General features: G+C 48.8%; 1 protein-coding gene across 1 annotated transcript in view; it reads right to left on the bottom strand.

Moving 5' to 3' along the window:
* Window positions 1-283: 283 nt before the first annotated feature.
* Window positions 284-25,886, bottom strand: part of RGS6 (regulator of G protein signaling 6) — a 635,612-nt gene continuing 610,009 nt past the window's right edge. Inside the window, exons 17-18 of the mRNA XM_010588720.3 lie at window positions 23,529-23,582; window positions 284-441 (exon numbers count right to left, since the gene is read on the bottom strand). Of these exons, the coding sequence (XP_010587022.1) occupies window positions 391-441; window positions 23,529-23,582 (105 nt within the window). The 3' untranslated portion in view covers window positions 284-390. The remainder of the gene's footprint in view (window positions 442-23,528; window positions 23,583-25,886) is intronic.

Genomic DNA, 25,886 nt, shown 5'->3' with positions numbered 1-25,886 from the left:
AGAAGGTGTGACACCCCTCCCAGGCAGTGGGAGGAGTGATGATAATAAGAATATGATAGCAAGTAGTTGTCACAACAGGAACCCCACAAGGTGCTCTCCCCTGAATGTGAGAAACCAAGGACCTCGTGGAGGACGGAGCGTCGAAGCACAACTGTACAAGGAAGAGAGTGTTGTAAACAGGAGCCTCTATGCGGCCGACCCCAGGCTCCATGGACTGTCTTTCCAGGGTCCCTGTTTACCCACCAAGTCTCCCCACCTCTGCCCTTCATCTCCCTCACTCCTTCTCTTTCACAGTGACCAGCTCTCCCTGTAAGGATGCTCTCTCCGTAGATGTAGAGCGTCGCCGCCTGCCCGGGTGGTCTGTAGGCCCCGGCCCTGTGGCTGGGACTGTCAGGAGGACTGCATCAGGCCTGTGAGACGCTTGCCCACCAGTGACTTTCCCTGCAGGAAGACAGGCAACAGAGAGGCACGCACAGGCACACACACAGACAGGGACAGAGACAGAGAGCCAGACAGGTGAATTAATTGTTGCAAAAGCCACCCAGGCCAAATGACTTAGCTAAGTGACCCCCCGACCACCTTGACATTTGATATCCCCTGACCACCTTGACGATTGATATCTAGGTACAGGAGACTTAAATGTGGGAGGTTAGAAGAAACCAGGACTCTGGGGCAGGTGAAGGGCATGAGTGTGCTGCTGGTACTCTTTTTGGGAGGCGTAGATTTTACTGACTAGAAACCAGGCATTTAAATCCTCAGTAGAATGTATCTTAATGCCTGTGGCTGGCCCCTGAACTTGATTTTAGTCAACTGGGGTGTACTGAGGTTGGGGAGGATGGGTTGACCCAGTGAGATGGCTAAGGATTTGGGGATTAGAAATGAATTAATTGGTCTTAAAAATGCAAAGACCTATGAATCCTGTTTGAAGTGAAATACAAAATTTGTCTTGGGAGAGCCACACAGGCCTTGGGTCCTCTTGATGGCCTATTCTGATACTGAAAATGGCAGAGACTTTTGTGGAGACCTGGAGCTGGCCAGTGAGCAGGTGTCACTATAGGGCCCAGGGCCGTGTGTTTGTCCCATCTTCTATACTCTTGGCTCCCCATCTGCAGCACCCAGAGACCAAGTTTGATGACCTGACTCCACACCAGGAAGTCCACAAGCTCTTTACTTACAATCTGTAGAAGTTCTTGAAAACTGAAAAAACAAATCGGGCCAAGAAGCAAGGCCCAGTGCATGAGACACAGAGGTCCTGGGAGTGTCCAACTGTCTATAAACTCAGGAAGAGGTGGGTGAGGAGCCCCTGGTCTAAGGAGGGGACTTAGAGCTCCACAAGTGGAGGGGTAAGGAGGATAAGCGAGGTTCACTCATTCTGCTTGTTTCCCTTAACACGGCCTGAATCTGTTTGTTTCCCTGCTCGCCCACTTGTGAAATCCATATCATTGGACAGGGGCCTAGAGCGTGGCTGGATCCAAGCCGATTGATCACTGTGTCTGGGAAAACACTCAAAACCCATTCTATTATTGACAGCGGGTCAGCGACCCCATCGCCATAGAATCATGGACAACCCACGATTACAGCCCACGATCGCTAGTCAGCATGGGTTGTGACATGCGAGATTGCAAGGGCCAGCAATTCCTCATGTCCATTTCCAAGTGAAGAGTCAGAGCTCATCCTGCTTACTGGGCTCGGCTGCGTGTAAGCTGGATGTAATTAAAACAGATTGATCAGGTTTGTGAAGCCTGGTAGGGTACTCAATAAACCTGCTGATTGATGAATTGATGGATTATGGGTATAGGTAATAAATAAAACAACACGGGCTGTGAGTTTACTGCATGCAGGACAATGTGTCATCTGGCTTAGTCTCCATGAAGGGACAGGGCCAGCTTGGCTTAGAGAATTCTGACAGCACAAATGGAAGCTTATCTAGGGATGGGAGCGCCCTTAGGTGCCATCAGCAAGCCTGTGTCTACCTCCCCCTTGCTCTTTTTCCCCTTCTTTTTTTTAATCCCCATTTCCATTAAAAAACAAAACTTTTCATTTTTCCTCTTCTATCTTAAAAAAAAAAAAGGAACCCCGGTGGCGCAGTGGCTAAGTGCTGGGCTATTAACTGAAAGGTTGGCTGTTCAAACCCACCAGTCGCTCTGCAGGAGAAGATGTGACAGTCTCCTTCTGTAAAGATTTACAGCCTTGGAAACACTATGGGGCAGTTTTACTCTACGGCAGTTTAAATCCGCCAGGCACTCCTTGGAAATTCTGTGGGGCAGTTCTACTCTGTCCTATAGGGTCGCTATGAGTCGGAATCGACTCGACAGCAGTGGGTTTGGTTTTTTTATAGGGTCACTATGATTTGGAATTCACGACAGTGGGTTTGGTTTGTATTTTTTTATCTTTAAAAAAAAAAGCACGCACGCACACAAAATCTCCCCATCAGCCACCTTGTCTGAACCTGCAAATACGCTAAACTTAGCCTGGAGCAGGAGACATTTATATTAGAGTAAGGATTTTTTTAATCAGATTTTTTTCTTTTTTTTAATCCCAGAGTTACGGTGTCAGTCTTTGAAAATCACCAAAACCAGGATGGTTGCGCCTCTGTGTAGAGTGGGTTAGGCACAACGCTGGCTCTTAGAAGGCAGAGGCTGATCTTCAAGGAGCCCCTTCCTGCCCTGGATTCTATGGCACACAACCATTACTCTCCCTGACTGCCCTTAGTTACATAGAGTGGGAGACTTTTGTCATCCAGCTGGTTCACCTGGCAAGGTGCCTTCTTGGTGCAGACCTGAGGGCATTGGTGTGTGTGTGTGGGGAGGGTAGGGGTGGGGTCCACTCTTGGGAAATACAGGGCTCACGTATCTAGGATCTTCCTGGTCGGAGAGCATTGATAGACCTCCCCCCCCTCCGCCCCTTTTACCAGGTCCTGAAGGAATTTTACTTCCCCCTCGGGTGTTGCTCATTGCTGTGGTAACCACACACCAAATACCAGCTCCTCCCCCCTCCTCTCATCCCTCCTCTACCAGGACTACAAATTACACATTGTGTGCCCAAATATATACCTTCTGGGCTGGCTCTACATGGCTTTTGGGGCTCTGATTTAGCTGGCAGATGTGAACAAAAAAACCCACTAAAGCTTCTGAATAAAAGTCCGTTGCTCATGTGTGTGTTAAAGGCCCAGAGACAAATCGAGTGCAAGGATTACCATTTGGTCCAAGCTCTCATTATAGCTTCCTCCTCATTACTGAGGTCATTTGGGCTGGGGAAGGGGGCTGTGGGTTGAGGGAGGTTGGAGGCTCTATTTCTGGAGGATTATATGTCTATTTGTTTCAGGTGAATTTGGTCCCGGAGGCCCCCCCTACTCCATCCCCTTCCAGTCCTACAGGATAGGATGGGCTGGGTTGGGCTGGGCTGGGCTTGGAGGTGCTAATTAATCTCTTCTTGCCTCAGTCCTGGAGCTCAGCCCCACAGCTCTGACACAACTGTCGATGCCTGCCCTTCCCCTCCCCGCACCGCTTCATTTCCTGAGACTTCAGGGGAGGATGGTGCAGCAGACCAGCCTAGGGACCACCTCTGGGATGGTTCCTAACCTCTCTGCAAGCCAGGCAGTGCTCCCTGGCATTTTTGTCTGCCTCTCCCCACTCCTGCGCTTACGCATTTACCAAATGCCAGTTCTGTTGCTCAAGATGGAGGTCATGAGGGTTCGGGCCTGCTCGGGGAAACAGCTCAGCCAGCTGCAATCTGTCCGCTAACCGGTGACCTCCCGGTAAGCAAGGGCAGGCTCAGGCTGGAAGGCGGTTAATCATGCAGGATGCAGGCATGGCAAGATGCCTGGCCCAGGGCTTTGGGGAAGAAATCCAGCCATCACACTTGCTCAGCAGCTGCCTTCCTTCGGAATTGCTCAGACTCCTGTAGTTTTCAGGGATCAAAGTGACAGCAGAGGCAACCTGTGTTAGGAGATGAACCGCCCCAAAGTATGTGCTGCAGGGCGCTCTGAGGTACCTGCTCTGCCCTGAGGTACCTGCTCTGCCCGGGGAGAGGAGACCTGCTGCCCCGCACCCCCTACAGCTCTTTCCTTCCTCCTCTTCACCCCCACCCCAGTTTGGATAATTCTGAAGGAACCACTTTGGAGCGGGAGTGGTATTCCGTCTCTGCCTGACATGTGCCCAGTTACAGAGGAAGCAGTTTTTTCAGGGTGGGAGTATGTGATGTTCCTTAGTGCTGGTCAGTTGGGAATGTATCATGGCGCCAGGAAACCGTGGCCAGCTCAGCCTGAGGCCTTGGCATAGCTGAACGAAACAGCTGAGGGTGGATGAAAATGCTATTAGTAGGCAGCCTTTGTCCAAGTGAAGAAATATACAGTGATTAAGAACTGAGCTGCGTAAGGTGCATTCCAGAGACACCGAAGCTTTGCATACAGACAAAGTGCCTTTTACCTTTGAGACATTTGGCAAAGTGTAATCCAGTAGCATTTGGGAGCCTTCAATTTCATGGACCACGGGCTAGGTGCTGGGTTCACAAACACCCACACATTCAATTCCCACCTTCCACCCTGACTAATCATTTCAGCTGTGTGGCCATCTTGATGGCTAGAAGCCTGGAAGAAGGTGGCAGTGGAGTCCTTTGTTTCTAAAAGGAAACGCACAAAAGGAACAGCTCCCTTTTGTGCAGAGATTTAAGAAAAAACCACATGCTGCTTGCCATGCTGTGGCCCTGTGCATCGCACTCCCAGATATTAATCAACAAAGCATGCACGATCCGGGTTACCGAGAGCTTCTGCTACTTACTTACCTGCCAGGCTGATGTAAAATCTTTGCCCGGGAGTAGGGCTGTGGCTCAGAGTAGCCGTGGGGGTCAGATGGCATATTGGGGATAGCAGAGCCAAGCACTAGGGGCTCAAGAGGGACCCCTTTTCAACACTAAGGGAGTAAAGACATCTGAGCTGCGGATGGGATTGTCTTGCTGACTTGCCCAGTTGACCTAAAACCGAAGCTACAGGTCCCAAGTCCACCAAGTCAAGATCCAGGCTATTAATTATGGGGATAGAAATCAACAGTAGTTGCCTCTGGCGGGAGCCCCTGGGTGGTGCAAACAGTTAAGTGCTTGGCTGCTAACCAAAAGGTTGGTGATTTGAGTCCACTCAGATGCTCCTCAGAAAAAAGGTCTGGTGATCTACTTCGGAAAAATCAACCATGAAAACCCTGTGGAGCACAGTTCCACTGTGACACACAGGGGGTCGCCATGAGTCAAAGCTGACTTGAGAGCAACTGACTTTGCCTGGGGCGGGGGGGGATTGACTGGGAAGGGGCACGAAGAACTCTCTAAGGTGATGGGGCGTAGGTTACACAGGTGTATACGTTTGTCAGATTCACTGAAGCATTTTACCCTATGTAATTCTATCTCCAAAGAAAAAAAGAAAGGTTAGAAAAAAAATCCCAGCTATCAGCACATCTCTGAGCAACATCTTGGAACTTCCCCCTTCTTACTCTTTCTCAGTTGTTGAGTCTATCTTTGCCTTCTGGATAAATTCAATGCTTCCCCATCCGGTTTAGGAGAAACCCAGGTTTCTGTGCTACAGGAACTAGAACTTTCAACAGAACTAATTTGGAACACTATTTATAGCTCCCATTGATTCAAACTGATCCCTTAGTTGTGACACACAGGCATTTTTCATCAGTGCTAATGAGAAATGGCTGTTCTGCTGAATAGGGCCCACCAAGTGACCTCAGGAGCTAAGAAGTTGGATGCCTGAGAGATAAGCTGTCCTCTCATGGAGACTGAAGGTCACCTATGTCTAGAAGACACTCAAGTTCATAAAACGTGTATATGTGGAATCACAGGTTGCGGGTGGGTGGGGGACTTGCTGAGAAAAGCAGTCAGGATCCTAAAGAGCCAGGTGGAAGGGTAAGGGTCCTGGCCTGGGTATGGCAGGAAGTGGACAAGCCAGGGACCTAACTTCAGGGGGATGACTTTCCTGGAGGTTAGTGCCACTGTGTCTTCTCCACCTTGGCATCTCCTTCCTCGATGATCTTTTAAATTGGGGAGAGGTTGCCATTTGCTTGGGATCCTTTAGGGGTCTGAGAACCCTTGATAGGGGAAGGTAGAAAAATCTGTACTTAATAAAGAATGGTTTTCAAAACCTTCAACTCCCCCTCTCTCATCAAGCCTCAATTCAACTTGGTGCAGCAAAGGAAGGCGGATGAAATGGGGGAAACCAGGTTATGGGCTAGCCAAGGATTACACACCACTAATCCACAGCAGGGAGTCCTCAAGTGGTGCAAACAGTTAACATGTTCTGCTGCTAACTGAAAGGTTGGAGGCTGGAGTCCACCCAGAGGCACCTAGGAAGAAAGGCCTGGCAATCTACTTCTGAAAATTTAGCCATTGAAAACCCTGTGGAGCACAATTCTACTCTGACACATTTGGAGTCCCCATGAGTTCGAATGGACTCTATGGCACCTGGTTAAATCCACAGAAGAACCAGACCAGGAGCAGCAGTTGGAGGCGGAGAGGTTGTGTCTGGCTTTGTCAACCACTAGTAGGTGGGGCAGGAGGGTGGGGCCCTGTGGCAATAGCTCTTGCTGGGGTCTGTATTATTTCTGGGTCCTTGCCAAGCCTTCTGATCTCTCTCAGGAGTTTAAGGCCATTTTATTTGGTTTTAAAATATTCTCTTTATTCAATTTTTTAAATAAGAAAATATACGACAAATATAAAACACTACCTACCAAATTAAGAAAATCAAGCTATAGGTGAAAAATCGAATTAATACAATAAATAGTTCACTGGCTGAAGAATGAGCATACGTTCATGTACATTTGAACTAGGTCCTGTTAAAATATAAGGAATCTGATCAAAACAATGGATTTTTTTTTGGCAACTGCCAACCATCACAGGTACAGTAGTATAAAAACAACCAGGTTTTGCTGTGTTAATGGTGCGTGTATGGAATCTACCCAGAAGCCACATCTTTGGAAATCAATTCCCACAAAATGTCACTGGGACCATGAGTAGGCTCAGACTCTTTACTCTAGCCTGTATTGGCATCTACAAGTGCTCTTACTTTTAAATTAAAAAAGGGTGAGTTGCCAGCCCTACTATCTGGATTAATGGTAAAAGGAGCAACCTATCCCCTCTCTCTCAGGGCCTTTATTATTTCATATTCCTGCCCAACAGGGTGGCATTGATATCTCATGTACCCTCCTCAAGGGCCCTCCTTTTTAAATCACCCAGGCTTTGATGGTGGCAGGGTGAGGATGGGACACAGTTTAGTGGCCAAGGACAGTTATCAACACCCATCAGTTTACCGAACACTGAGCAGCATTGTGCACATCAAGCACAATGCTAGACGTCTTACAGACATGTTCACTAAGATCTACAACATCCTCACTGCTGAGGTATCATTTTAACCCCCACTTAACAGATGAGGAGATAGGCTCAAATATAGAGCTGAATCACCTTGCCCAAGCGCACGTACCTAGTCAATGGCGGGCCAAGTTCATGGGCCTTCATAGCCCCCACACTTTCTATTTTGTATGTAGCCATACTTCCAGAGAAGGAGACACTCAGGAACTAAGGACTCCTCCATGTCTGCCCATGTTAGGCAGCCTCCCTGGGCAGCACAAGGTGATTTTCTCAACCTCACCAAGATACCTTGGCTCTCGGACACCATGAGACCATGTCAGGCAGTTTCTCTGAGGCGCTTCTCATCACATTTGGGGATCTTGAGAGAGGGGAGGTGCCACCTTGTGACTGGCAAGTCTGGCAAAATGAGTCTTTGGCTATCGCGCTAAGCTGGGTGGCAGTCCCCACTGTTTAGCACACATGAATTTAAAGGGGTGGCTGCTGGACAGGGCAGGTGAAGCCACCAATCGTTAGTGATGCTGATGCCTCCGGGATCTCACATAGTAACCGTCCTAGGGAGGGGAGAAGCAGGTGTGATGGTTACCTTTCTCAGGTGCTGCCTTACTCCAATTAGAGCTACTCCCATTTCAAATCATCCTAGAGCAAGTGCCTAATTAGGGCAGGCTGGGGAAGCCCCCTCTGGGTGGTGGTCCTGGAACCTCTGACTCCTGCCCTCCATCCTTCTCATCACTTAAGGTGCTCTTTGCAGAGGCCACCTTCTTGGCTGTCAGTTTTGGTGGTGGTGGGAGACCTTCCTCCATGGTCCCATCGCTGTGCCAGGGCAAAGCTGGAACCAGGCCAGGATGCTGGGAGTGACAGGGCTCAGCAGCTGTGCCCTACATCGGTGGCAGACTGCCCAGGCACCAACTCCCCGGCCCCTTTCCAAGTTGTGCATTTCCATCTTCCCTGCTGCTCTTTTATCCCTGGGCTGTGCTGGGGAAATGCCCCCTTTTCATGCCCAGGATCTCTTTCCTCTCCTTCCTCTCATCCTGACTGAACAGCACTCTTAGTCTTTCTACACTCAGCATGCAGAAAATTCTTGGTAGACTCAGGAGCGGAGTGGTAAGGGTGTATTTTGCTTGCAAGGTCACCATCTCCCCCCAAGCATGCCTTCCTGTGGCCTGCACAATGCCCGCCTCTTCCTCTTTCTTCCTCCTTCTTCCCCCCAAATGTACTTTGACATCTAAGCTGTGGTTCACTTCAAAGTAGGCAAAGGCCAAAAGACTCAAAGAAACAGGGCCTGGCTGTGTTGCTACTGGCAACAACTTGATGCTACTCTTTTCCAACTAGGAAGTTCAAGTAACACTTGGCTAGGGGGACTGGGGAGAGTGCAGCTGAAGCTTAGTAACATGATATCATGGATGGAGGAGGCAGCAGGAAGAAGTCACTTGTTCTGGCAGGATGTGATTCTCGCCAGGACCCACGAAGATGCTAACTCCACCCTTCTAAGGGCACTTGTCACCTCCTGCAAACATATGCACCCACAACACATACATTGGTTGAGGTCTTTGGTTAAACCAGTTGCCAAGGCAGAGCCTATAAAGCTAAGGCAGTCAACTTGCTGGACCGCACCCCCCCCCACCCCAACCATCATACTCCAGTAAATACAGTGACTCCCTAATGCCCACGTCTATATGCATAAGAGGACCGGCTCATTTCTCCTTCCTTCCTCCCTCCCTCCCACCAGGAATGCAGTTCAGGAGGCATTTATCAGACATGCATTCCTAACCTGGGGAAGTATGCAGCAAGGGGCAGGTCAGGCAGCATTTTCCAGAGATCCCTGGATAGAAACTTAGGTCATGAGCAGAGAACTTTCTTGCTTCCCTGCAGACCCTTCTCACATGTTGCTGCGATGCTTATGGTCCCTGTGGGGCAGAGGATAGGTGGTTTCCCAGCCTTCTCCCCTGGTCATCTAGTATGTAAGAAGGCGAGACTTCCAAGTTTCCCATAGGACTTGGTCCTAGCCCAGGAGGGGAAGGGTTCTGGAAGTTGTAACCAGAAGATGAAGCCTAAGGATGTTGCTGTTGGATTTAAAAGCATCTCTAAAGGTACTGTGCCTTTCCATCCTCTTCTGCTAGAGAATGGGTCCAGGAGAAGCAAGGTACAGGACTGGGAGATAAGGACATTATTTGTACATTGTATCTGGGGCAAGGAACTCATCTCAGCATTCCTACTGGAGCCCTCAGCTCCTTGTTTCTTCAGAAGGAAAAACTACGGGTGCAAAAACTGGGCAGTAACAACGGAAACACCAAGACGTGGGTGCTGCTGACAATCCACGGGACCAGGATGTAAGGACAGGAGTGAGGGATGAACGGGAAGCCATGGACAAACGGATCATCGCTTCCGGACTTGGGGGCACCTTCTGTGCAGAAGGATCCCAAAGAAGGTTAGAGACTATGCGGACGCCGGATCACTCACCCACTGCTGGAAGGAAGCCACCTCGGGGGTGAAATGCAGCGGCCATTCTGACTCTGCGCCAGCAGCACTAGGCAATTGTGTTTTTAGGAAGGGAAGTGAAGAATAACTTATCCAGCTGAAACCGTGAAGACCTGTGGCTTTAGAGGAGCCCCTGCGCACACAAGCACACAGATGTAGTAGGCATGCAGTCCATGCAGAGGGCGCATGCAGGACAGCAGCGCGGGCCCCGACAGACCACATGCTGCACGCGGAGGCGTTCATCAGGCAGCCAGCACATGCACCCGTGCACACGTGCCCATGTGCATGTTCACACCGCAGGCACTTGCACAGATGTCTCATGCAAGGTGTATAAGCGACCGTGCAATTGGCTGTGGAGTTTTACATCAGGCTCGTAAGATGCCAATCTTTGACAAATACTGTAAACTTGGAGCAATTTACCTTCAAATACATATATAAAAACTGGATTCTGCCCAGGAAAAAGCCATTCCTATCAATGGAAATGGCCTCCTCACTTCTGTTTCTGTCAGTAGTACAAGCAGTAGGAGTGTGCACCCCAGGGGTCTGCTTCATCCAGGGGTTTCAAAGCACCCCCTGTCACTTGCTTCTGATTCCTCCATCAACCTCACTTTGTAATAAGTGGTTAAAAAATAGAAGGAACTGGACGTGGTGAGGTTGTATTGCTCGGGGTGGCTCCAGGCAGAGAGACAGCTGAGAAGCAAGTGTTTCTGGGAATGAGGCTTCTGCTGTGCAGGGGCTACATCTGGACGATTGGATTTCACGCTCTTATCATGGGGAGAAACATTCCTGAACTGTGTCTGGACGTGGGAGGCATCTCAGGGTCTTGCATCTCGGTAGGAGAGAAAATGCCCGTTCCTGAAAAATGTATGAGATGTCTTCCTGGTGGCTCTCCGCACCTCCCAGCACCACCTGGGCTGGCAAGCCCCACAGCTCCCACGGCTTCCTGGAGAGTGCTGAGGAGCCCCGAGAAATCCATCACAGGGCAGAAGCTGGCCTGCTGGGCATCAGAGCCTCTCTATGCTCAGGGAAAGCAGAGAAACCGTTTCTCTGAGTCTACTTTTAAAAATAAGCCAGTAATAATAGCTACCATTTACTGAGTAGTCACTGTGAACCGGTCGCTGTAATAAATAAATGTGTATTAGGCACATTGTCAGATATGATACCCACTTGCCTATCCTCAGCTGCAAAATAATCATAACAATACCTACCTTGCTGAATATTGCTGGAAATCAAATAAGGTAATAAGTGAAGATCTAAGCACGGGACTGCAAATATCATCATAATAGTGAAAATAATAATACTTAGCGCTATACTTGTTGAAAGGATCCTGGCAGAGCAATGGTTAGGTGCTCAGCTGCTAAATGAAAGGTTGGTGGTTCGAACCCACCCAGGAGCTCCATGGGAGAAAGACCTGGTGATCTGTCCCCATAAAGATTACAGCCTAGAAAACCCTGTGGTGCAGTCCTACTTTATCACATCAGGTCGTTATGAGTCGAAATCAACTCGATGACACTGAACAACATACTTGTTGTAGTGCCCCCTGGGCGGCACAAATGGTTAAACTCTCGGCTGCTAACTGAAAGGCTGGCAGTTCAAATCCACCCAGAGGTGCCTTGGAAGGAAGGCCTGGAGATCTATTTCCAAAAGATCACAGCCATTGAAAACCCTGTAGAGCACAGTTCTACTCTAAAACATATCGGGTCACCATGAGGGAGAATTGTGCTGGTATACTTGTTGAGCACATACGTTGCAAACACTGTGCTAAGCACTTAATATATGCATTTTCCCACTTAATCTTTTACCGTTATCTCCCTTTTACAGAAGAGGAAACTGACGTCTGGGAACTGCCCAAGTCACACAGCTAGTAGTGGCAGAGCTGGAGTAGAATGAACATCCAATCCAGGCCTGGACCAGCATGACACAGATGCCCACAGTCCGACACTAGGAGCTCCCAAGAAATGGCAGTGATTGTTTGATGCCCTAATCTACTTCTCACATCTGCCCTGTGCAGTAGGCACCGCTATACCCTTGGGGCAAGGGGGCAACTAGTCCACCGTCTTATACCAAGTGGAGAAATAGGGATTCCATCTGGGGCTGCTTATCTCTTACTCTACATTTTGGTGGACATTTTTTTTAAAGGGATGTTGTTTTTTGGGGGCAAAGTGAACAAGCCATCCTCCGTAGCGGATGAGAATGCAGGTGGGGGAAATGCTGCTGCCAGGTTTTCAACAACATTGAACTCTAGGTGGTTGTTGCTGCTCAGGCACACCCCAGCTCCTTCAGTGACACAAACAGTGAGGTAACTTGGCTAGTGACATAGTAAGGAGTTGTCGGGATGGCTCCTAGTAGTCAGCCATGAGGGGCTAATCAAGGCTTTCTCAAAAACACCACTCTTCTGCCATCCAAGGTGTAACAATTTGTCTCTATTTGCCTGGAGTAACAGAGGAAGAAGGAAAGTTTTGGATAGGAGGAGGAAATGGAATGCATGACTAATTGCCTCTGTGAACAACTGGATGGTGCCCTGCTACCATTACTGAATGTTTTGATCAAAGATTCTATAGAAGAATTCTGATCAAAGTGGGAAAATGCAGAACAGAATTTCTGGAGCCATTGAGGCTAGATGAACCCCCAAAACTGTTGCCTTGAGATAATCTTTAAACTTTAAACCTTAAACCAAAAATGTTCCCTGAAGTCTTCTTTAAACCAAATGATAGCTTAGCTTAATTAGTACAGAACATCTGCCTTGAGCATTGTACTCTTTTAAACAATGGACCTATATGGGATCGAACTGACAACAGCAACTCAAAAAGTCAGATAGGAAGCTTAGGGGGCAAGTGAGTTTATGTTAGTGAAAGGGGATAATTTGGAAGAGGTGGTTGAGAATGGTTGCACATTATATAATTAATATATAATTCATGTCACTGAATTGTACATGTAGAAATTGTTGAATTGGTATATGTTTTGCTGCATATATTTTCCAGAAGAACGAAAAATAAAATATTAAAAACAAAACAAACAATAAAACCCACCACCCTCCTGCTGGAGCAAGACCCACATCACTGTGTACCAAAAACCAAAATAAGCCCGTTGCCGTTGAGTGCACTCCCACTCAGGGCAACCCTATAGGACCCTATAGCGGAACTGCCCCATAGGGTTTTCAAGCCTATAATCTTCACAGACACAGATTGTCACATCTTTCTCCCGTGGAGCAGCTGGTGGGTTTGAACTACCAACTTTTCCCTTAGCAGCCAAGCACTTAACCACTGTGCCACCAGGGCTCAAAGCTCCTGGTCAGACGGTGAGATTGCATTCCCTGGGGACTGCATAAATGAAGGGAACCTTGACACCAAAACCTGAATGAAGCTGCTGTAGGCTAGACTGGGGAACTCTGACCGTCAGTACCTTACTCACACTCCGTCCCAGTGATTCTTCTGATGATGCCCTACAAATCCAGAAACAAATCTAGACCAAGGGCTAGCAAATCATGGGATCTGAAAGGGTATCATTATCAAGGAAACCTCTATTAAGTATATGACAGGTGAATCATGGTGACTCACACATGCTAATGGTTGACTTCTTTGTATATTTAGCATTATGGATGCCTGGAACCTTTTAGTATCATTCAGGACAGAGAAGCCACAGAATTCTCTCACTACAAAAGATGAAAATTCTGAGACTGGGTTGAGTTTTGTATTGGATGATCCATCTCCATTTCCCAACTTAATCTGGTATGACGTAAAGGCCAAGCTCCCTGTCTTTGCTTGGCAGTCTGTCTTTTCCCATTAGGCACGAAGGCTTAGATACACATGCTCTTGGTGCGAATCAGAAAGGCCAGGGGCATGGTGCAAAATGGTTCTCCAACCCCGTGAAAAACTACAGGTGCATGCTCGATCCCCATTATCTCCCTCTTCCCCACCTCTTATGTCCAAGCAACAATAGTGCCTGTCAGAGTTTAAAGGAATGTCTGCAAGAACACAGTAACAATCAACTCTGCCTGGGCTTTCTTTAGGTTTAAAAAATGTCTTACTAAAACTTTGCTGACTTTACTGGGATCACCATGTTTAATGAGAGGCCTCAAGGAAATTGAAAGCAAAAGATGAGGAAAGGAAAAAAGCCATAAGCTGTAATCACCATAATTATGCAATCTCATGATGAGTTGAAAGCCGCCCTGGTAAAGCCAGAGAGAAGAGGGAATATCATTTGCAATTGGGCTGGTTCTCAGGACAGCTGGAAAGAATGTGACATGAAAGCCCTTCCCTTCCCCTGAGTTGGGCTGAGGACAAGTCCCTACGGCAGAGCCCGGGAGGAGGCAAGCCCCCCGGGGAGTGTAGTTTCCCCTTGGTCTGTGATCTCTAGGGGCATGTTCCACTCCTGGCCAGCTGAGATGTTTTGGGTCCCAGCTTGACCACCTGGAATCTGCAAATGCACTGGGTGAAAGCAAATGGCTTGATCGTCTTTTCTGGTTTCAACAAAACTTCCTTTCTGGATGAATATGAGGCCATCTTCTCCAGCCCAGGGCCAGGGCGCCCCATGCACATGACCAGTCCGGACTGTGCTGAGCCCAACTGCATCACTGTCACTCAGCCTCCCTGTGCCAACAGGCGCCTGTGTCCTCCACTTGCTGACCTCCTTCTAGACACTGAGGGGAGAGAGCCTTGTTGCCCAGAGCTCAGCAAATAGCTTACCAGTTTTAAAACATTAAACAAGGCAAGGATGACATGTGAAGGGCACTAACTTTACTTCTTGACAGTTTCCCTTGCCTAGACTGTGTCAGCAGCTGGCTTTGTCTCCCTCAAGGCATAGTCAAACCTGGGTCATCTGGATCCCTCTTGTCTACTCCCAGCCAACTCCCTCTAAATGACCCAAACGTCTCTTCCATGGTTTATTTGTAAACTACAGAATGAAACACAGTTGGATCCCTTTAACAAATATTTATGCCACATAGGATCCCAGTTGAAAGAGATCATGGAATCCAAAGCAAAGCTTCATCTACAATATTCTTGGCCACTCAGCTTCCAAATGCTTTCAGGGAGCTTATTGCTCCTTGAGGCGGCACATTCCATTGTTGGGTAGTTGCTACTGTTAGAAAATTCCTCAGCAGAGTGATGCTCCCCATGTCTTCTACCCATTAGCTCTAGCTTTGCTCTCTGAGGCAACTCAAGAGGGTTCATCTCCTCTGGAAGACAGACACTAAAAATTAAATCTCACAATGGCTTTCAAGTCTCCTTAGCAGCTGTTCTGTGCTGTTGAGTGATTCCTACTCATCCCATTGAAACCCATTGCTGTTGAGTCGATTCCGACTCAGAGTGACCCTGTAGTACACTAGAGCAGAACTGCCCCATGGGATTTTCAAGGCTGAATCTTTACGGAAGCAGACCACCACATCTTTCTCCTGCAGAGTAAGCAGCTGATGGGTTCGAACCACTGACCTTTCAGTTAGCAGCCAAGTGCTTAATCACTGAGTCACCCGGGCTCCCATCCCTGTCCTAGATTTCTGCTGTTGCAAAGCCTAATTAACGCCCGGAGGTTTCTTTCCTGCTCCTTCTTTTGTGGTGCTGCTGCTCCCCCTGGCAGGAGTGAGCTGGATTCCCACTTCGGCAGAGGCAAGCATCCTATCTCCTGAATGGTCTGCATTGCTTGCTTGACCTGCTTGCTGTTTATGCTTCTTGTTGTTGTTAGCTGCTGTTGAGTTGGTCTCTGACCCATGATGACCCCATGCACAACAGAACGAAACTCTGCCCGGTCCCTGTGCCATCTCCATTATCAGTTGCTGATCGGATCGTTGTGGCCTGTAGGGTTTTCATTTGGAAGTGATCTTTGGAAGTAGATTGCCAGGCCTTTCTTCCTAGTTGGTCTTAGTCTGGAAGCTCCACTGAAACCCATTCAGCATCACAGCAACATGCAAACCTCCACTGATGGATGGTGGCTGCCTTTGAGGTGCATTGGCTGGGAATTGAACTCGGGTCTCCCTCATAGAAGATGAAAATTATACCACTGAACCACTGCTATCCCATTTATCCCGCTTGTTGTTGTGGGCTGTTGAGTCAATTTCACCTCACAGTCAACCTACAGGACAGAGAAGCACTGGCCCATAGAGTTTCCTAGGCTGTAATCTTTACGGGGGCAGACTGTCAGGTCTTTTCTCCTGCCAAGCTGCTCGGGGGTTTGAACTGCTGACTTTTTGGTTAGCAGCTGAGCTATTAACTGTTGTGACACCAGGGTTCCTTTTATCCTGCATTCACCTTCACCTCTGTCTTCTCACTGGACAGATGAGAGCCTGCAGCGGTTCCAGTGTGGCCTCATGGGGACAGGCGCCAGAAGTCTGACTGTAGAAGTGACGAGGAACAGGCTAAAAAATCCCACAGCCCCATAAGTCACTGTGAAAGTGAGCGCTCCTTCTAGAAGACTATCTCCTGAGTGGGGGACTGGGGAGGGGGGAGAGGAAGACTCAGTTACAGCAAAGGGCTGCAGGTCACCTCCTGAAATAGATTCCTGCCAGCGCATCCACACAGTTTGCTCCAGCCTCCGTCACAGGAGACTGGCAGGAGACATGGCCTGGATCTGAATCAGCGGCTGTAAACACACAGCTGTGCCTTTCTGCCTCAGAGGAGTTTGGTTTTCACTTGACTGCTTGGCACATCGGGTCTGAGGAAGGCAGGGGAGGGGCCGGGTGGGGGAGAGGGAGGGTCGACCAAGAGAAGCCAGGGAGCTAGCTGCTTCCTGAAGCCCCACGTGGTGGAGGCTGAACCACTGGGGAGGGCATCTGGGGGCTGCTTTTGACTGAGAGGTTGAACCATCAGCTGCAACAGCTGGGGCTTCTCCTTCCAAGAGAAGAAGCAGGGTCTAGGACCGAGTTCCTCAGAAGTTACAATCTCCGACTCTTTCCGATAAATAAAAATTTCATCCATCCCAGAATACCTGAAAGATCCCACCCCATGGAGAATCACGGTGTCTTCTCTGTATTCCACCAGCCAAGCCGATAACGTTAAGTTTTACAGTTTATAGTTTGTAAAAATAGGTTGTTACATTTTCATTTTCCAGCTATAAAACTATAATATCAAATATGTGTTTTCAAACTTCACATGGAGCCAAGACAGAGCCAGATGGACAGAGACGAGGGGACTTAAGCTACCCCTGACTGGAACCAGGATAACACTGCCTTTAGTAACCTCTATTTGCCCATGTCTAAAAAAGGACAGTGACGAGCTGGGGAACTGGAAAGTTTGGTGGCAATGAGCCGAAGAGTGATGCTGAGATCCTCAAATGCTCACATTTCATTCCTTCCCATGCCCAAGGGGTCCTGAGAGCCCGCTGTGTATGGGGTGGGGTCGCAGCCCCAAGACCCTCTGCCCAGCTGACCTCACTTTCTGTTCCCACTCTCGGCAAGGCGTTCATATCTGAAGGGTGGGGACTATAGCACTGCAAGGCTGCCAGTGTGGAAGCTGCTTACCCTGTGCTTTGTGACCCCTCAGTGCCCTCCAGGGGTCACAGTGTATGAATGAGCCTGAGTAACTGAGAAAGACCTGAGGTTTGGGCCGCCTGTGGCACTCTTAGCTCTTGTTCTTGTTAGTGCCGCCGAGTCAGCCCTTGACTCAGGACGATCCCATATGTTACAGAGAAGAACTGCTCCATAGCATTTTCTTGGCTGTAATCTTTACGGAAGCAGATCGCCAGGCCTTTCTTCTGTGGCACTGCTGGGTGGGTTTGAACCACCAATCTTTAGGTTAGCACCCGATTGCAAACCATGTGTGCCACCCAGGCTCTCCTCTTAGTTCGTCTACCAGTCCTTTATCCTCAAATCCTTGTCTAGGGTTTTTAAGCACATACCCAACTCAATTCTATCCATGGGTTATTTGCCTGCCTCAAAGGCTTGTGGACACTTCCCTGATAGCGTAGCTAACTGGGTAGGAAGGCAGCTTCTTGATAAAGCTAAGGGGGGGAAAAAAAAAAGAAGGTTACCCCAACTCACAGCTCTCAGGATGGAGAGAAGCGCAGACCCACAGAAGAGCCCCAGCTAGAAAGGCCACTAGCGATGTCTAGTCCAAGCCATTATACAGAGGAGAAAATCAGGGCTCAGGGAGGGCTAGTGATTTGCCTAAGTCCACACAGGAGCAAGCTAAGGCTGGAAGCAGGAACCACTATCCACATGGGGGCAGCTGAAGAGTTTCACGGAGTCCCAGGAGAAGTCCTGGCTGCTCAAGAGAGGCAGGTTGTCAAGCTTTCCCTCCCCAAATACTACTATGGAAGTCTACCTCCATCTCTAGCCAGGTCCAGGGTTTCCTAGCTGGCTCTCACGGCTCTGACACCAGGTTTCGTGACCCACTGATCCCCAAAGGGGCCTCGGGCCCTTTCACAATCAAAACTGACCCTGTGAAAAGGTTTTTTTAGTAGATTGACCTTTGCTGGAGCCCTGAAAATATTTTTTTTTTACACCGTGGGGGCTATGATGAGTCTAGGTATTCCAGACTCATCCCCTCAGGGGAAACGGCTGTTCCCCACCAGAAGCTAAGGAGGAGGGACCCCCCCACCACCACCAAAGGAGAGGCTAATGCTGGGCGGATTGGGGGGCCGGTTGCCTACCCTCTCCTTCCCCTGCCAGAAGCCTAGGCCTTCCATTTCTGATTCAGGACCTGGGGCTAGAGCTAGGGGCTTCTCCCTGCAGAGCTGCCTGGGAAGGGGTGGGGGAGCTGCTGACTTCCCGCTCTCATTAGCTTTTCCTTGGCTTTTGGCCTGGGAGGGAGGAAAGAAGGAGAGAGAGAGAGAGAGAGGGAGGGAGGGAGGGTGACAGCTGGCTCCAGGAGCTCCCTGGTTTCCATCTGACTTTCCTGCTGCATTCCGTGGCGGGCAGGACGGAAAAGCCTGCAGCAGGATGCCACCGGAAAAGCCTGCTGCAGGATGCCACCGGAAAAGCCTGCAGCAGGATGCCACCGGAAAAGCCTGCTGCAGAATGCTACCAGAAAAGCCTGCAGCAGGATGCCACCGGAAAAGCCTGCAGCAGGATGCCACCGGAAAAGCCTGCTGCAGGATGCCACCAGCACATGCCGAGGCTCCCTCAGCTTCTGGCTGTTTGCTGCTTCAATTCTAAGAATCACCTTGACAAAGCTAAACTGAGATGTTCTCTTAGAAGGCGGATGACCACCTCACCCTCACACCTCTCCTTGTACACTCCAGTGCTTGCTTCTGTAACGGCAACCCATTTTCCATCTTCGTAGCCCAAGGCTACTGCTGCTGAAGCTCTCAAGAGGGCAGTGAGGCTTCACCTGAGCTCCCAGGCAAGGGATCCAGGGAGGCTGATGCCAGCATCAGTCAGGGCAGCCATTTCTCCTAACTTTTTAAGTGTCATCACCCCACCTGGCTTCACCTATGAAACAGTACACAAAGGGGCAGGTGCCTTTCTCTGGCTTCTTTCACCAGATGGCAGTGCCACCATCCAGAAAGAGAAAATTACTGCTGTGGTGGCTCGGCTAAGGGTCCTTTGCTTTCTCTAGTTCTCTTTCCAAGTCACCCAGAGTCAAGTCCCTGGTGAGGCCCTCAGCTCTTTGTGGTAGGCCCTTGTGGAATCTGAAGGAAACAGCACATGTAAAAGAGAGCAGAGGTCTCTTAGTGATGAAACTGGTTTCTGCCCAACTACTAGCCTAAAAGGTGGGGGCTGAACGCACCCAGTGGTGCCACAGAAGAAAAGTCCTGATGACCTGCTTCCATTAAGATTACAGCCAAGAAAACCCTATGGAGCAGTTCTACTCTGTAACACATGGGGTCACTGTGAGTCGGAATTGACTTGATGGCAACTAACAACAAGAGAGAGCAGACCCCTATTGTCATTTGTCAATTGCAAAACCAGGAGGACAGCAGACCCTGGCAGGCTGGTCCAGCTGAGCAGCAGGAAGTGGTCTTTAGTTAGAGCAGCCCTTCCTCCTCCCAAGTCAGGTAATGCCTGGACTTTCCACCAAAGACTCTGAAGACGAGATGGAACGTGATGGAAAAGTAATCCACAAAGACTGGTGAGATGTTTGCTACTGCGGTTTTCATATTTTACAGCCATCATGAAAGGAGGCTTCTCGACAGGAAGAGGGAAAAAACACACCCTGGGTCATTTGAGCCGATGCCACATTTGGAGCCCTCCTTGAGATGTGGCTATGTATTACAGGTCTTTCTCAGACTGAGGCTCCTTGGACCAGGGCTCTCATGTACAGTTGTGTGGGTGACTCACTGCACAAGGGCACTCACCTGAAGGGATAAGCAGGGGCTGAAATTCAGCCTGCACTTTGCTTGGCAAGCTGGGCATCTGCAAGGCTGGGGCCTCCAGAGGGGGTGCCATTTTGTTTTGAATAAAGGTACATTACAGAGTAGTAGGGAGTCCCTGGGTGGTTAACATGCTCGGCTGATAACCGAAAGTTTGGGGGTTCAAGCTCACCCAGAGCTGCCTCACAAGAAAGGCCTAGTGATCTACTTCTGAAAAATCAGTTATCGAAGACCCTATGGGGCACAGTTCTACCCTGACACATATGGGGTCACCATGAGTTGGAGCTGAGGACGGCAACCGGTGGTAACAAGCTAGTTGAGGTCCTACCATGGACTCTTAGTCAATTTTGGTTCTGAACCTGGGCCTTCTCTATCAAATAAGTGGCATTTTTGCACAGGTCCTGTGGCTTCTGCCCACTAAACCACACGATGCTTGGCACAGCATCTTCAGACGTTTGCTTTGTATATTCAGGTTTGAATGACAGAGAATGAAACTGTTGGGGCGGGAACCGCTACTGGAAAGAGAAGCTCACAGCACTGCCTCTGTTGGGGAGTGGGAGGCACTTTCTGCACCCAAACTAGCATGGCCGCAGCGGCTTCCACGAATCACATTAAATACTCCCCAGGATTTTATGTAAAAAGGGGGCATCTGTGGCCTACAACAGACAATTTCCCATTTCATGACACTCCTTGAAACTTGGGAAGAATAATTTGCTTTCTCCAAATGTTCCTCTTTTACCAAAAAAAGAAAGGTCATCATGATGTTTTGGGAAGAAATTCTGAATTCAGATTAATCTTGACAACACTTAGCTGACTGACCTGGATCAACAATCCTCACCACCAATTAGTCCTAAACGACAGCTAGCTCACATCCTTGGTTCATGAGCTGCCCAGCCTCAATTCTTCATTTTTCCATTACCGATGGTCTTCTTACACACCATTCCCAACATCTTGGGAATGCTACTGACCTAGTGCTTCACTTAGTCTTACAGTCTGTAGTATGAAATATTCATATAGATCTTCCTTTAGAGAAAACAAGTATGTATATAATATCCAGAAAATGGCTACCAGATTGCAAGGCACATTGGTTAGTTGGTTAGTTCTGCTTGATTAGAACACTAGGCTACCGAGACTAAATCTTTGGGTTCCAGCCTTGAGTAATCTGAGAGTTGTCACCATTCTATAGCCATGGGCCATATCCCCAAATTTAGCCACATTTTGGTGGGGGGGGGATGTGGTGCTACCCCGACAGCACAAGGAGGATAAAAGGCATGGATTCATCAATGCAAATCTATCTCCACCACTGAAATCAAAAAATCCAAATGCACTACCTATTAGAGCCTCTTGTTCATAAAAGAACAGCAGCGAATTTTGGAACATATTTTTCAAAGTTTGGGCCTTTTATATAGATGCTAAAAATCTCAGGAGCTTGGGAAATGTTTCTCCTTTGTCTGCCTTGAAAACATCTCTGAAAATTTTCCCACATGCACATTTCAGACTTTTGGAAGGTGCTCAGTGCTTACTCATTCTAAGTGCTTTGTTAAAAGACCATGGGAACCACTGAACCAGTATAACTTCTGGAATGAAGGGACATCAATAAATGCTCCTCACAGAGCTTCACTGAGGTCATTCTGGTCTTTCCTGATACCCACCTCTCATGAAAAGAAGCCTGAAAATGTTTGGATGTCTCATCCAAGTACCAGCTTCCTCTTTCAAACCCTCAGCCCACATGGCCAACCTGAAGCGCCTTCACAGGACTTTAGGTAATCTGATTTCCTACAATTTGCACCTGAGAGTCTAAGTTGCCAACACCATACACCCTGGGCTTGTCAACAAAACCCCTATAATCCTCCACCCACAACATCCAGGCCTCAAAAGAGATGGGGAGGGATGTGGTCCCTGCCAATCTCTAGAGGGCCATCAGGAGATGGAGGAAGTCCTGTAGGCCTTTCTCTGGTGGCCTGTGGCACCTTCTTATTGTGTAAAGCCATAAGGCCATGGCAAACCAGCCATGAAGAGAGGCAGGAGAGCAGCAGGCCTTGTATTCTGTGTGTTCTGATTTCTCATGAGGGAAGACCTTAGAGGGGGAAGACCTGAGATGAGAAGGGATGTGCACTGTATTTTAACTGCCACCGATTAGAGTTATTGTGGCGTTTATACTAGCAAATTCAAAGTAATGTGAACTGCAGTTAAATCTAGTTATGACAGGAAATGACTAGGTTGCTTTCAACCTATGATTCTTGGAATTTATGTTAAAAGACAAAATAAAGATACTAATTGCACTAATCAGATTTTATAAGGATTTTCCTCTTCAACAGAGAGGGGAAAAAAGGCAAGTCAGCATCAGTAAGGGAAATGCCACTGGATGCAGGTATGGGGTCTTTGCTCCTTGGTTGCCATCTTGGTTCCTTTTGGTTTGATGTTAACAGTGCAGGCTGGGCCCCTTGGACTCAGCAGCTTGTTTCTGATGAGTCAGTGAATGAGCTGAATTGAGTACTTCCTGTGTACCAAGCCCTAAACTGAAATCTTGACGAGAAGAGCATGGAAAGGGTAGACTGATCTGTGCTGTTTTACAGAGTACAGTATAGACTCTCTGCTATGTACCATATGGAAGACCTACTTGTTCAGTGCTCTCGTCTGTCATCAGGGGGGTCTCATGAGGTGCCACTGTGGTGGTCTCTACCATTCTGTAAGTTAGGTTGCATGAAGGTAAGGCCACTTCTGACCAGGACAGTGGCTCTGCACCCCATATTTACCCAGTCTACCAGAATCAAGGCCTGGGGTGCTTGACAAGACTTTGCCCCTGGAGGTATGGGGGTAGGGCATGGACCCATTTCTCCCTCCACCTCATAGTGGCTGTGCTCCTCTCGCCACCATGTTATGAGCTGACAGGGGCTGTAAGGGATGTTAGAAACTCATGCAGAGGCCACTAACACACACACCAAGTAGGCCACATTGCCAGGACCCATGCAGCACAGCCTTTTTCTGCACAAAGCAAAGCTGCCCACACAGCAGCACCAGCTCACGACCCGCACCACACTATCATGACTGCCAGAGTTCACAGCGGAAAATTTGGATTTTTTTTTTTGAGATGAGCTATGGTTCTGAGCCAATTTAGTTCATAGTAGAGTTACATGGCCTTCTCCCTGGCTGCTGCAGAAGATGCACAAACCACGCAGCCCCAAGAGCGGCCAGATCTCTCCTCCTCAAAGATGCACCCAGAAGATCAAATGCTGAGGCCTGAGGCTGAAAGGTCATGTGTGCACCTTCTGCAGAGGGGGCCATGTGGTCTTTCGCAAATCCCTCTCTAGGAGAGAAGCTGCAGACACTTGCAAAAGGGGGGTGTCAAGGAGGAAAGCACCAGACTCCCACCCACCCCAAAGGAAACAACAACAGAAAAGAACCAGAAACAAAAAACAAAAGAGAAATGTTGAGGGAAGAAAACCAACTGAACTTACCACACTGCGAGTGAACTTTTCTAGGGAAGTTCTACGACCTTGCTCATTTTCTGGCTTTAGTGGGAGAACAAAAAAGGTAGGGAGAAAAATATAGAAAAAAAAAAAAGTCTTCAGCTTAGACGTGGTTTCCAAACAGCAGCAGCCGCAGCTAAAGAACAAAAACAAAAGCAAAACAGGGCGAAAAACGGGGAAAGAGAAGCAGCCAGCACTGTTTGCGAGGGTCAGTGGAGGAGACAGAAAACAGAAGCCCAGGAGGAGATGGTGCTGCTGCCTCCTCGGAGCAGTGAGGGGAGAGGGTGTTTGCTTCTCCCAGGACTATTCACCTCCCTTCAGGGCTTGGGTGAGAAGACCCCATGGCTGTCCACAGGGCCACAGTCTCGGGTTTTGAGCTGCCTGCTTGCTACTTTCAGTTGGCTCTGCCCAGGTGTAGGAGGCCACAGGCAGCCATCTGGGGCCCCAGGTCAGTGTTGGTGAAATTGAAGGGGACACAGAACAAACTAGATCTGAGGGCTGGTGTGGAGTTGGGGGTATTCTGATGGGATTTCAGGAAGGGCCATGAGGGAAGTGAAGAGTCATAAGCTTGCCTGTGAGTCTCAGGGAGCACTTGTTCCCTTTCAGATTTTCCTGCCCAGAGGTAGCCAGAAATGTTGCAAACTTCAGTGACTTCCTACTGACCCCCACTCAGTGCCCTTAAAACAAGGAGGGTCTGCCCATGTTCTTCTCAATGACAAAGGGTGTTAGGCCCCCAGAAGACAATAACGTGAGGAACATTCTGCACATAAAAGTCCCTCTCAGTACCAAGGCAGTGAGAACTTCCCAAAGTTTACTCATGAGGGACTGTAGGGGGCTCAGGTGGCCAGTGAAGCTACTTGGAGAACTCTCAGCTGAGGTGTCCAGGACAGGGGGGCAAGATGAGGCAAAGCCCCTGAATGTTCTCCTAGGCCTAGCCATTCTTTACAATAGGAGGAGAGGGGATGAAGTGTGCCCAAACCTCTCCCCCAAGTCCCCTACCTGCAGGGATTTCGGGAGAACAGAGTTACAACCCGGATGCCTGCTAGGGTATGCTAGAGCCCCATTCTAGGGTCTTGAAATTCACAGAGCTGGGAAATTCATACAATACTCACACTCACATTAATCTCTCTCTCACACACATACACACACACCACCCCAGCAAATAACTGAAATTAGGGAGCCGAAGAAATAGCCCGGTGGGTCTGCAGGATTTGCTGAGAGCAGAGGGGGCAGGCAAAAGGCAGCCATCTGTCTGTGTGGATGAAGTCTTGGGTGTCCTTGGCAGCAGTGCCCCTTTCCGCCCAACTGGCTGCCAGAAGACAGATACAGGGATGCAGAAGGAAAACACAACACGAACAACACACTACCACAGAGCTGGGCTGCTTTTTCTCCTTGCACAAAGGAATTGAAAGACACACACTTGGACCTGGGGACCAGAACAAGACCTGGGGACGGCAGGTCTCAGCTTCAAACCAGTGGGCAGACCAGGCAGCATGCATTTGGCTCAAATCAGGAGCTAACATTCTGTTCCTATAATTCTCATCCCCTGGCTACCGAACTGCTGCTCACAGAGGGTAGCAGTGGGCCTGACTCTCTCAGGTTCCGATGCCTCTGCACAGGCCCTCCACACTGCCCTGGAAAACCATTGCCATTGCCACTTAATTGTCCCAGGAGTATCTCTCAAAGCCTAGCTCACCTATCCCTTGAGAACCTGGTTCTTTGGAGCAAATATCTTTTTCTTTGACAGGGTGAGAAAAGTAGATGAATTAGAGACAAAGGTTCAGTAGGCTGGGGCCTTTATTAGCAGAAAAATGAGGCCAATTCATATGCCCTTTCTTAGCTGGAAGTTGTGAGTCTCACATAGCTGTTATGACCTGGACACTTATATCCTACGGTCAGCCCTTCCCTGAAGTCAGAAGATACTCTAGCCCAACCTGGAAGTGCCAAGATACAAATCAGGTCCATGCCTGGAGACTCTCAGGGAAAAGTGGCAGGAGAAAATACGTGTGTCACTGTCTTTGGAAAAGATTAATTCTTGATCTTTGAAAGGGTGTTGTCATCTGCAAGGGCTTTCTGCCCCAAAAACATTTCTTCATTTGGGGGCTGGGAGGAAAATCCTAGAACCTGTAATATTTCACAGGAAGGTAGTCAGTTCCTTCCTTACCCTGTAACCTCTTCTGAGAAGGTATCCTCTCATCATGGAGAGCTTGCAAGTACAGAAATCTCAGCACCACTCCCTCAGTTTCTGTGTGTTTTCCCTTTGTGCTCAAATCCACACTGAGACTGAGTAGCCTCTGACTTTTCCTCTACTAGGTGTGTAGACAGGCCCAGAATTTCCCCAAACTG

This window comes from Loxodonta africana, chromosome 10, assembly GCF_030014295.1.
Source record: "Loxodonta africana isolate mLoxAfr1 chromosome 10, mLoxAfr1.hap2, whole genome shotgun sequence".
NCBI lineage: Eukaryota > Metazoa > Chordata > Mammalia > Proboscidea > Elephantidae > Loxodonta > Loxodonta africana.
The sequence above is the reverse complement of the archived record's forward strand: the minus strand, read 5'-3'. Positions and strand labels throughout refer to the sequence as shown.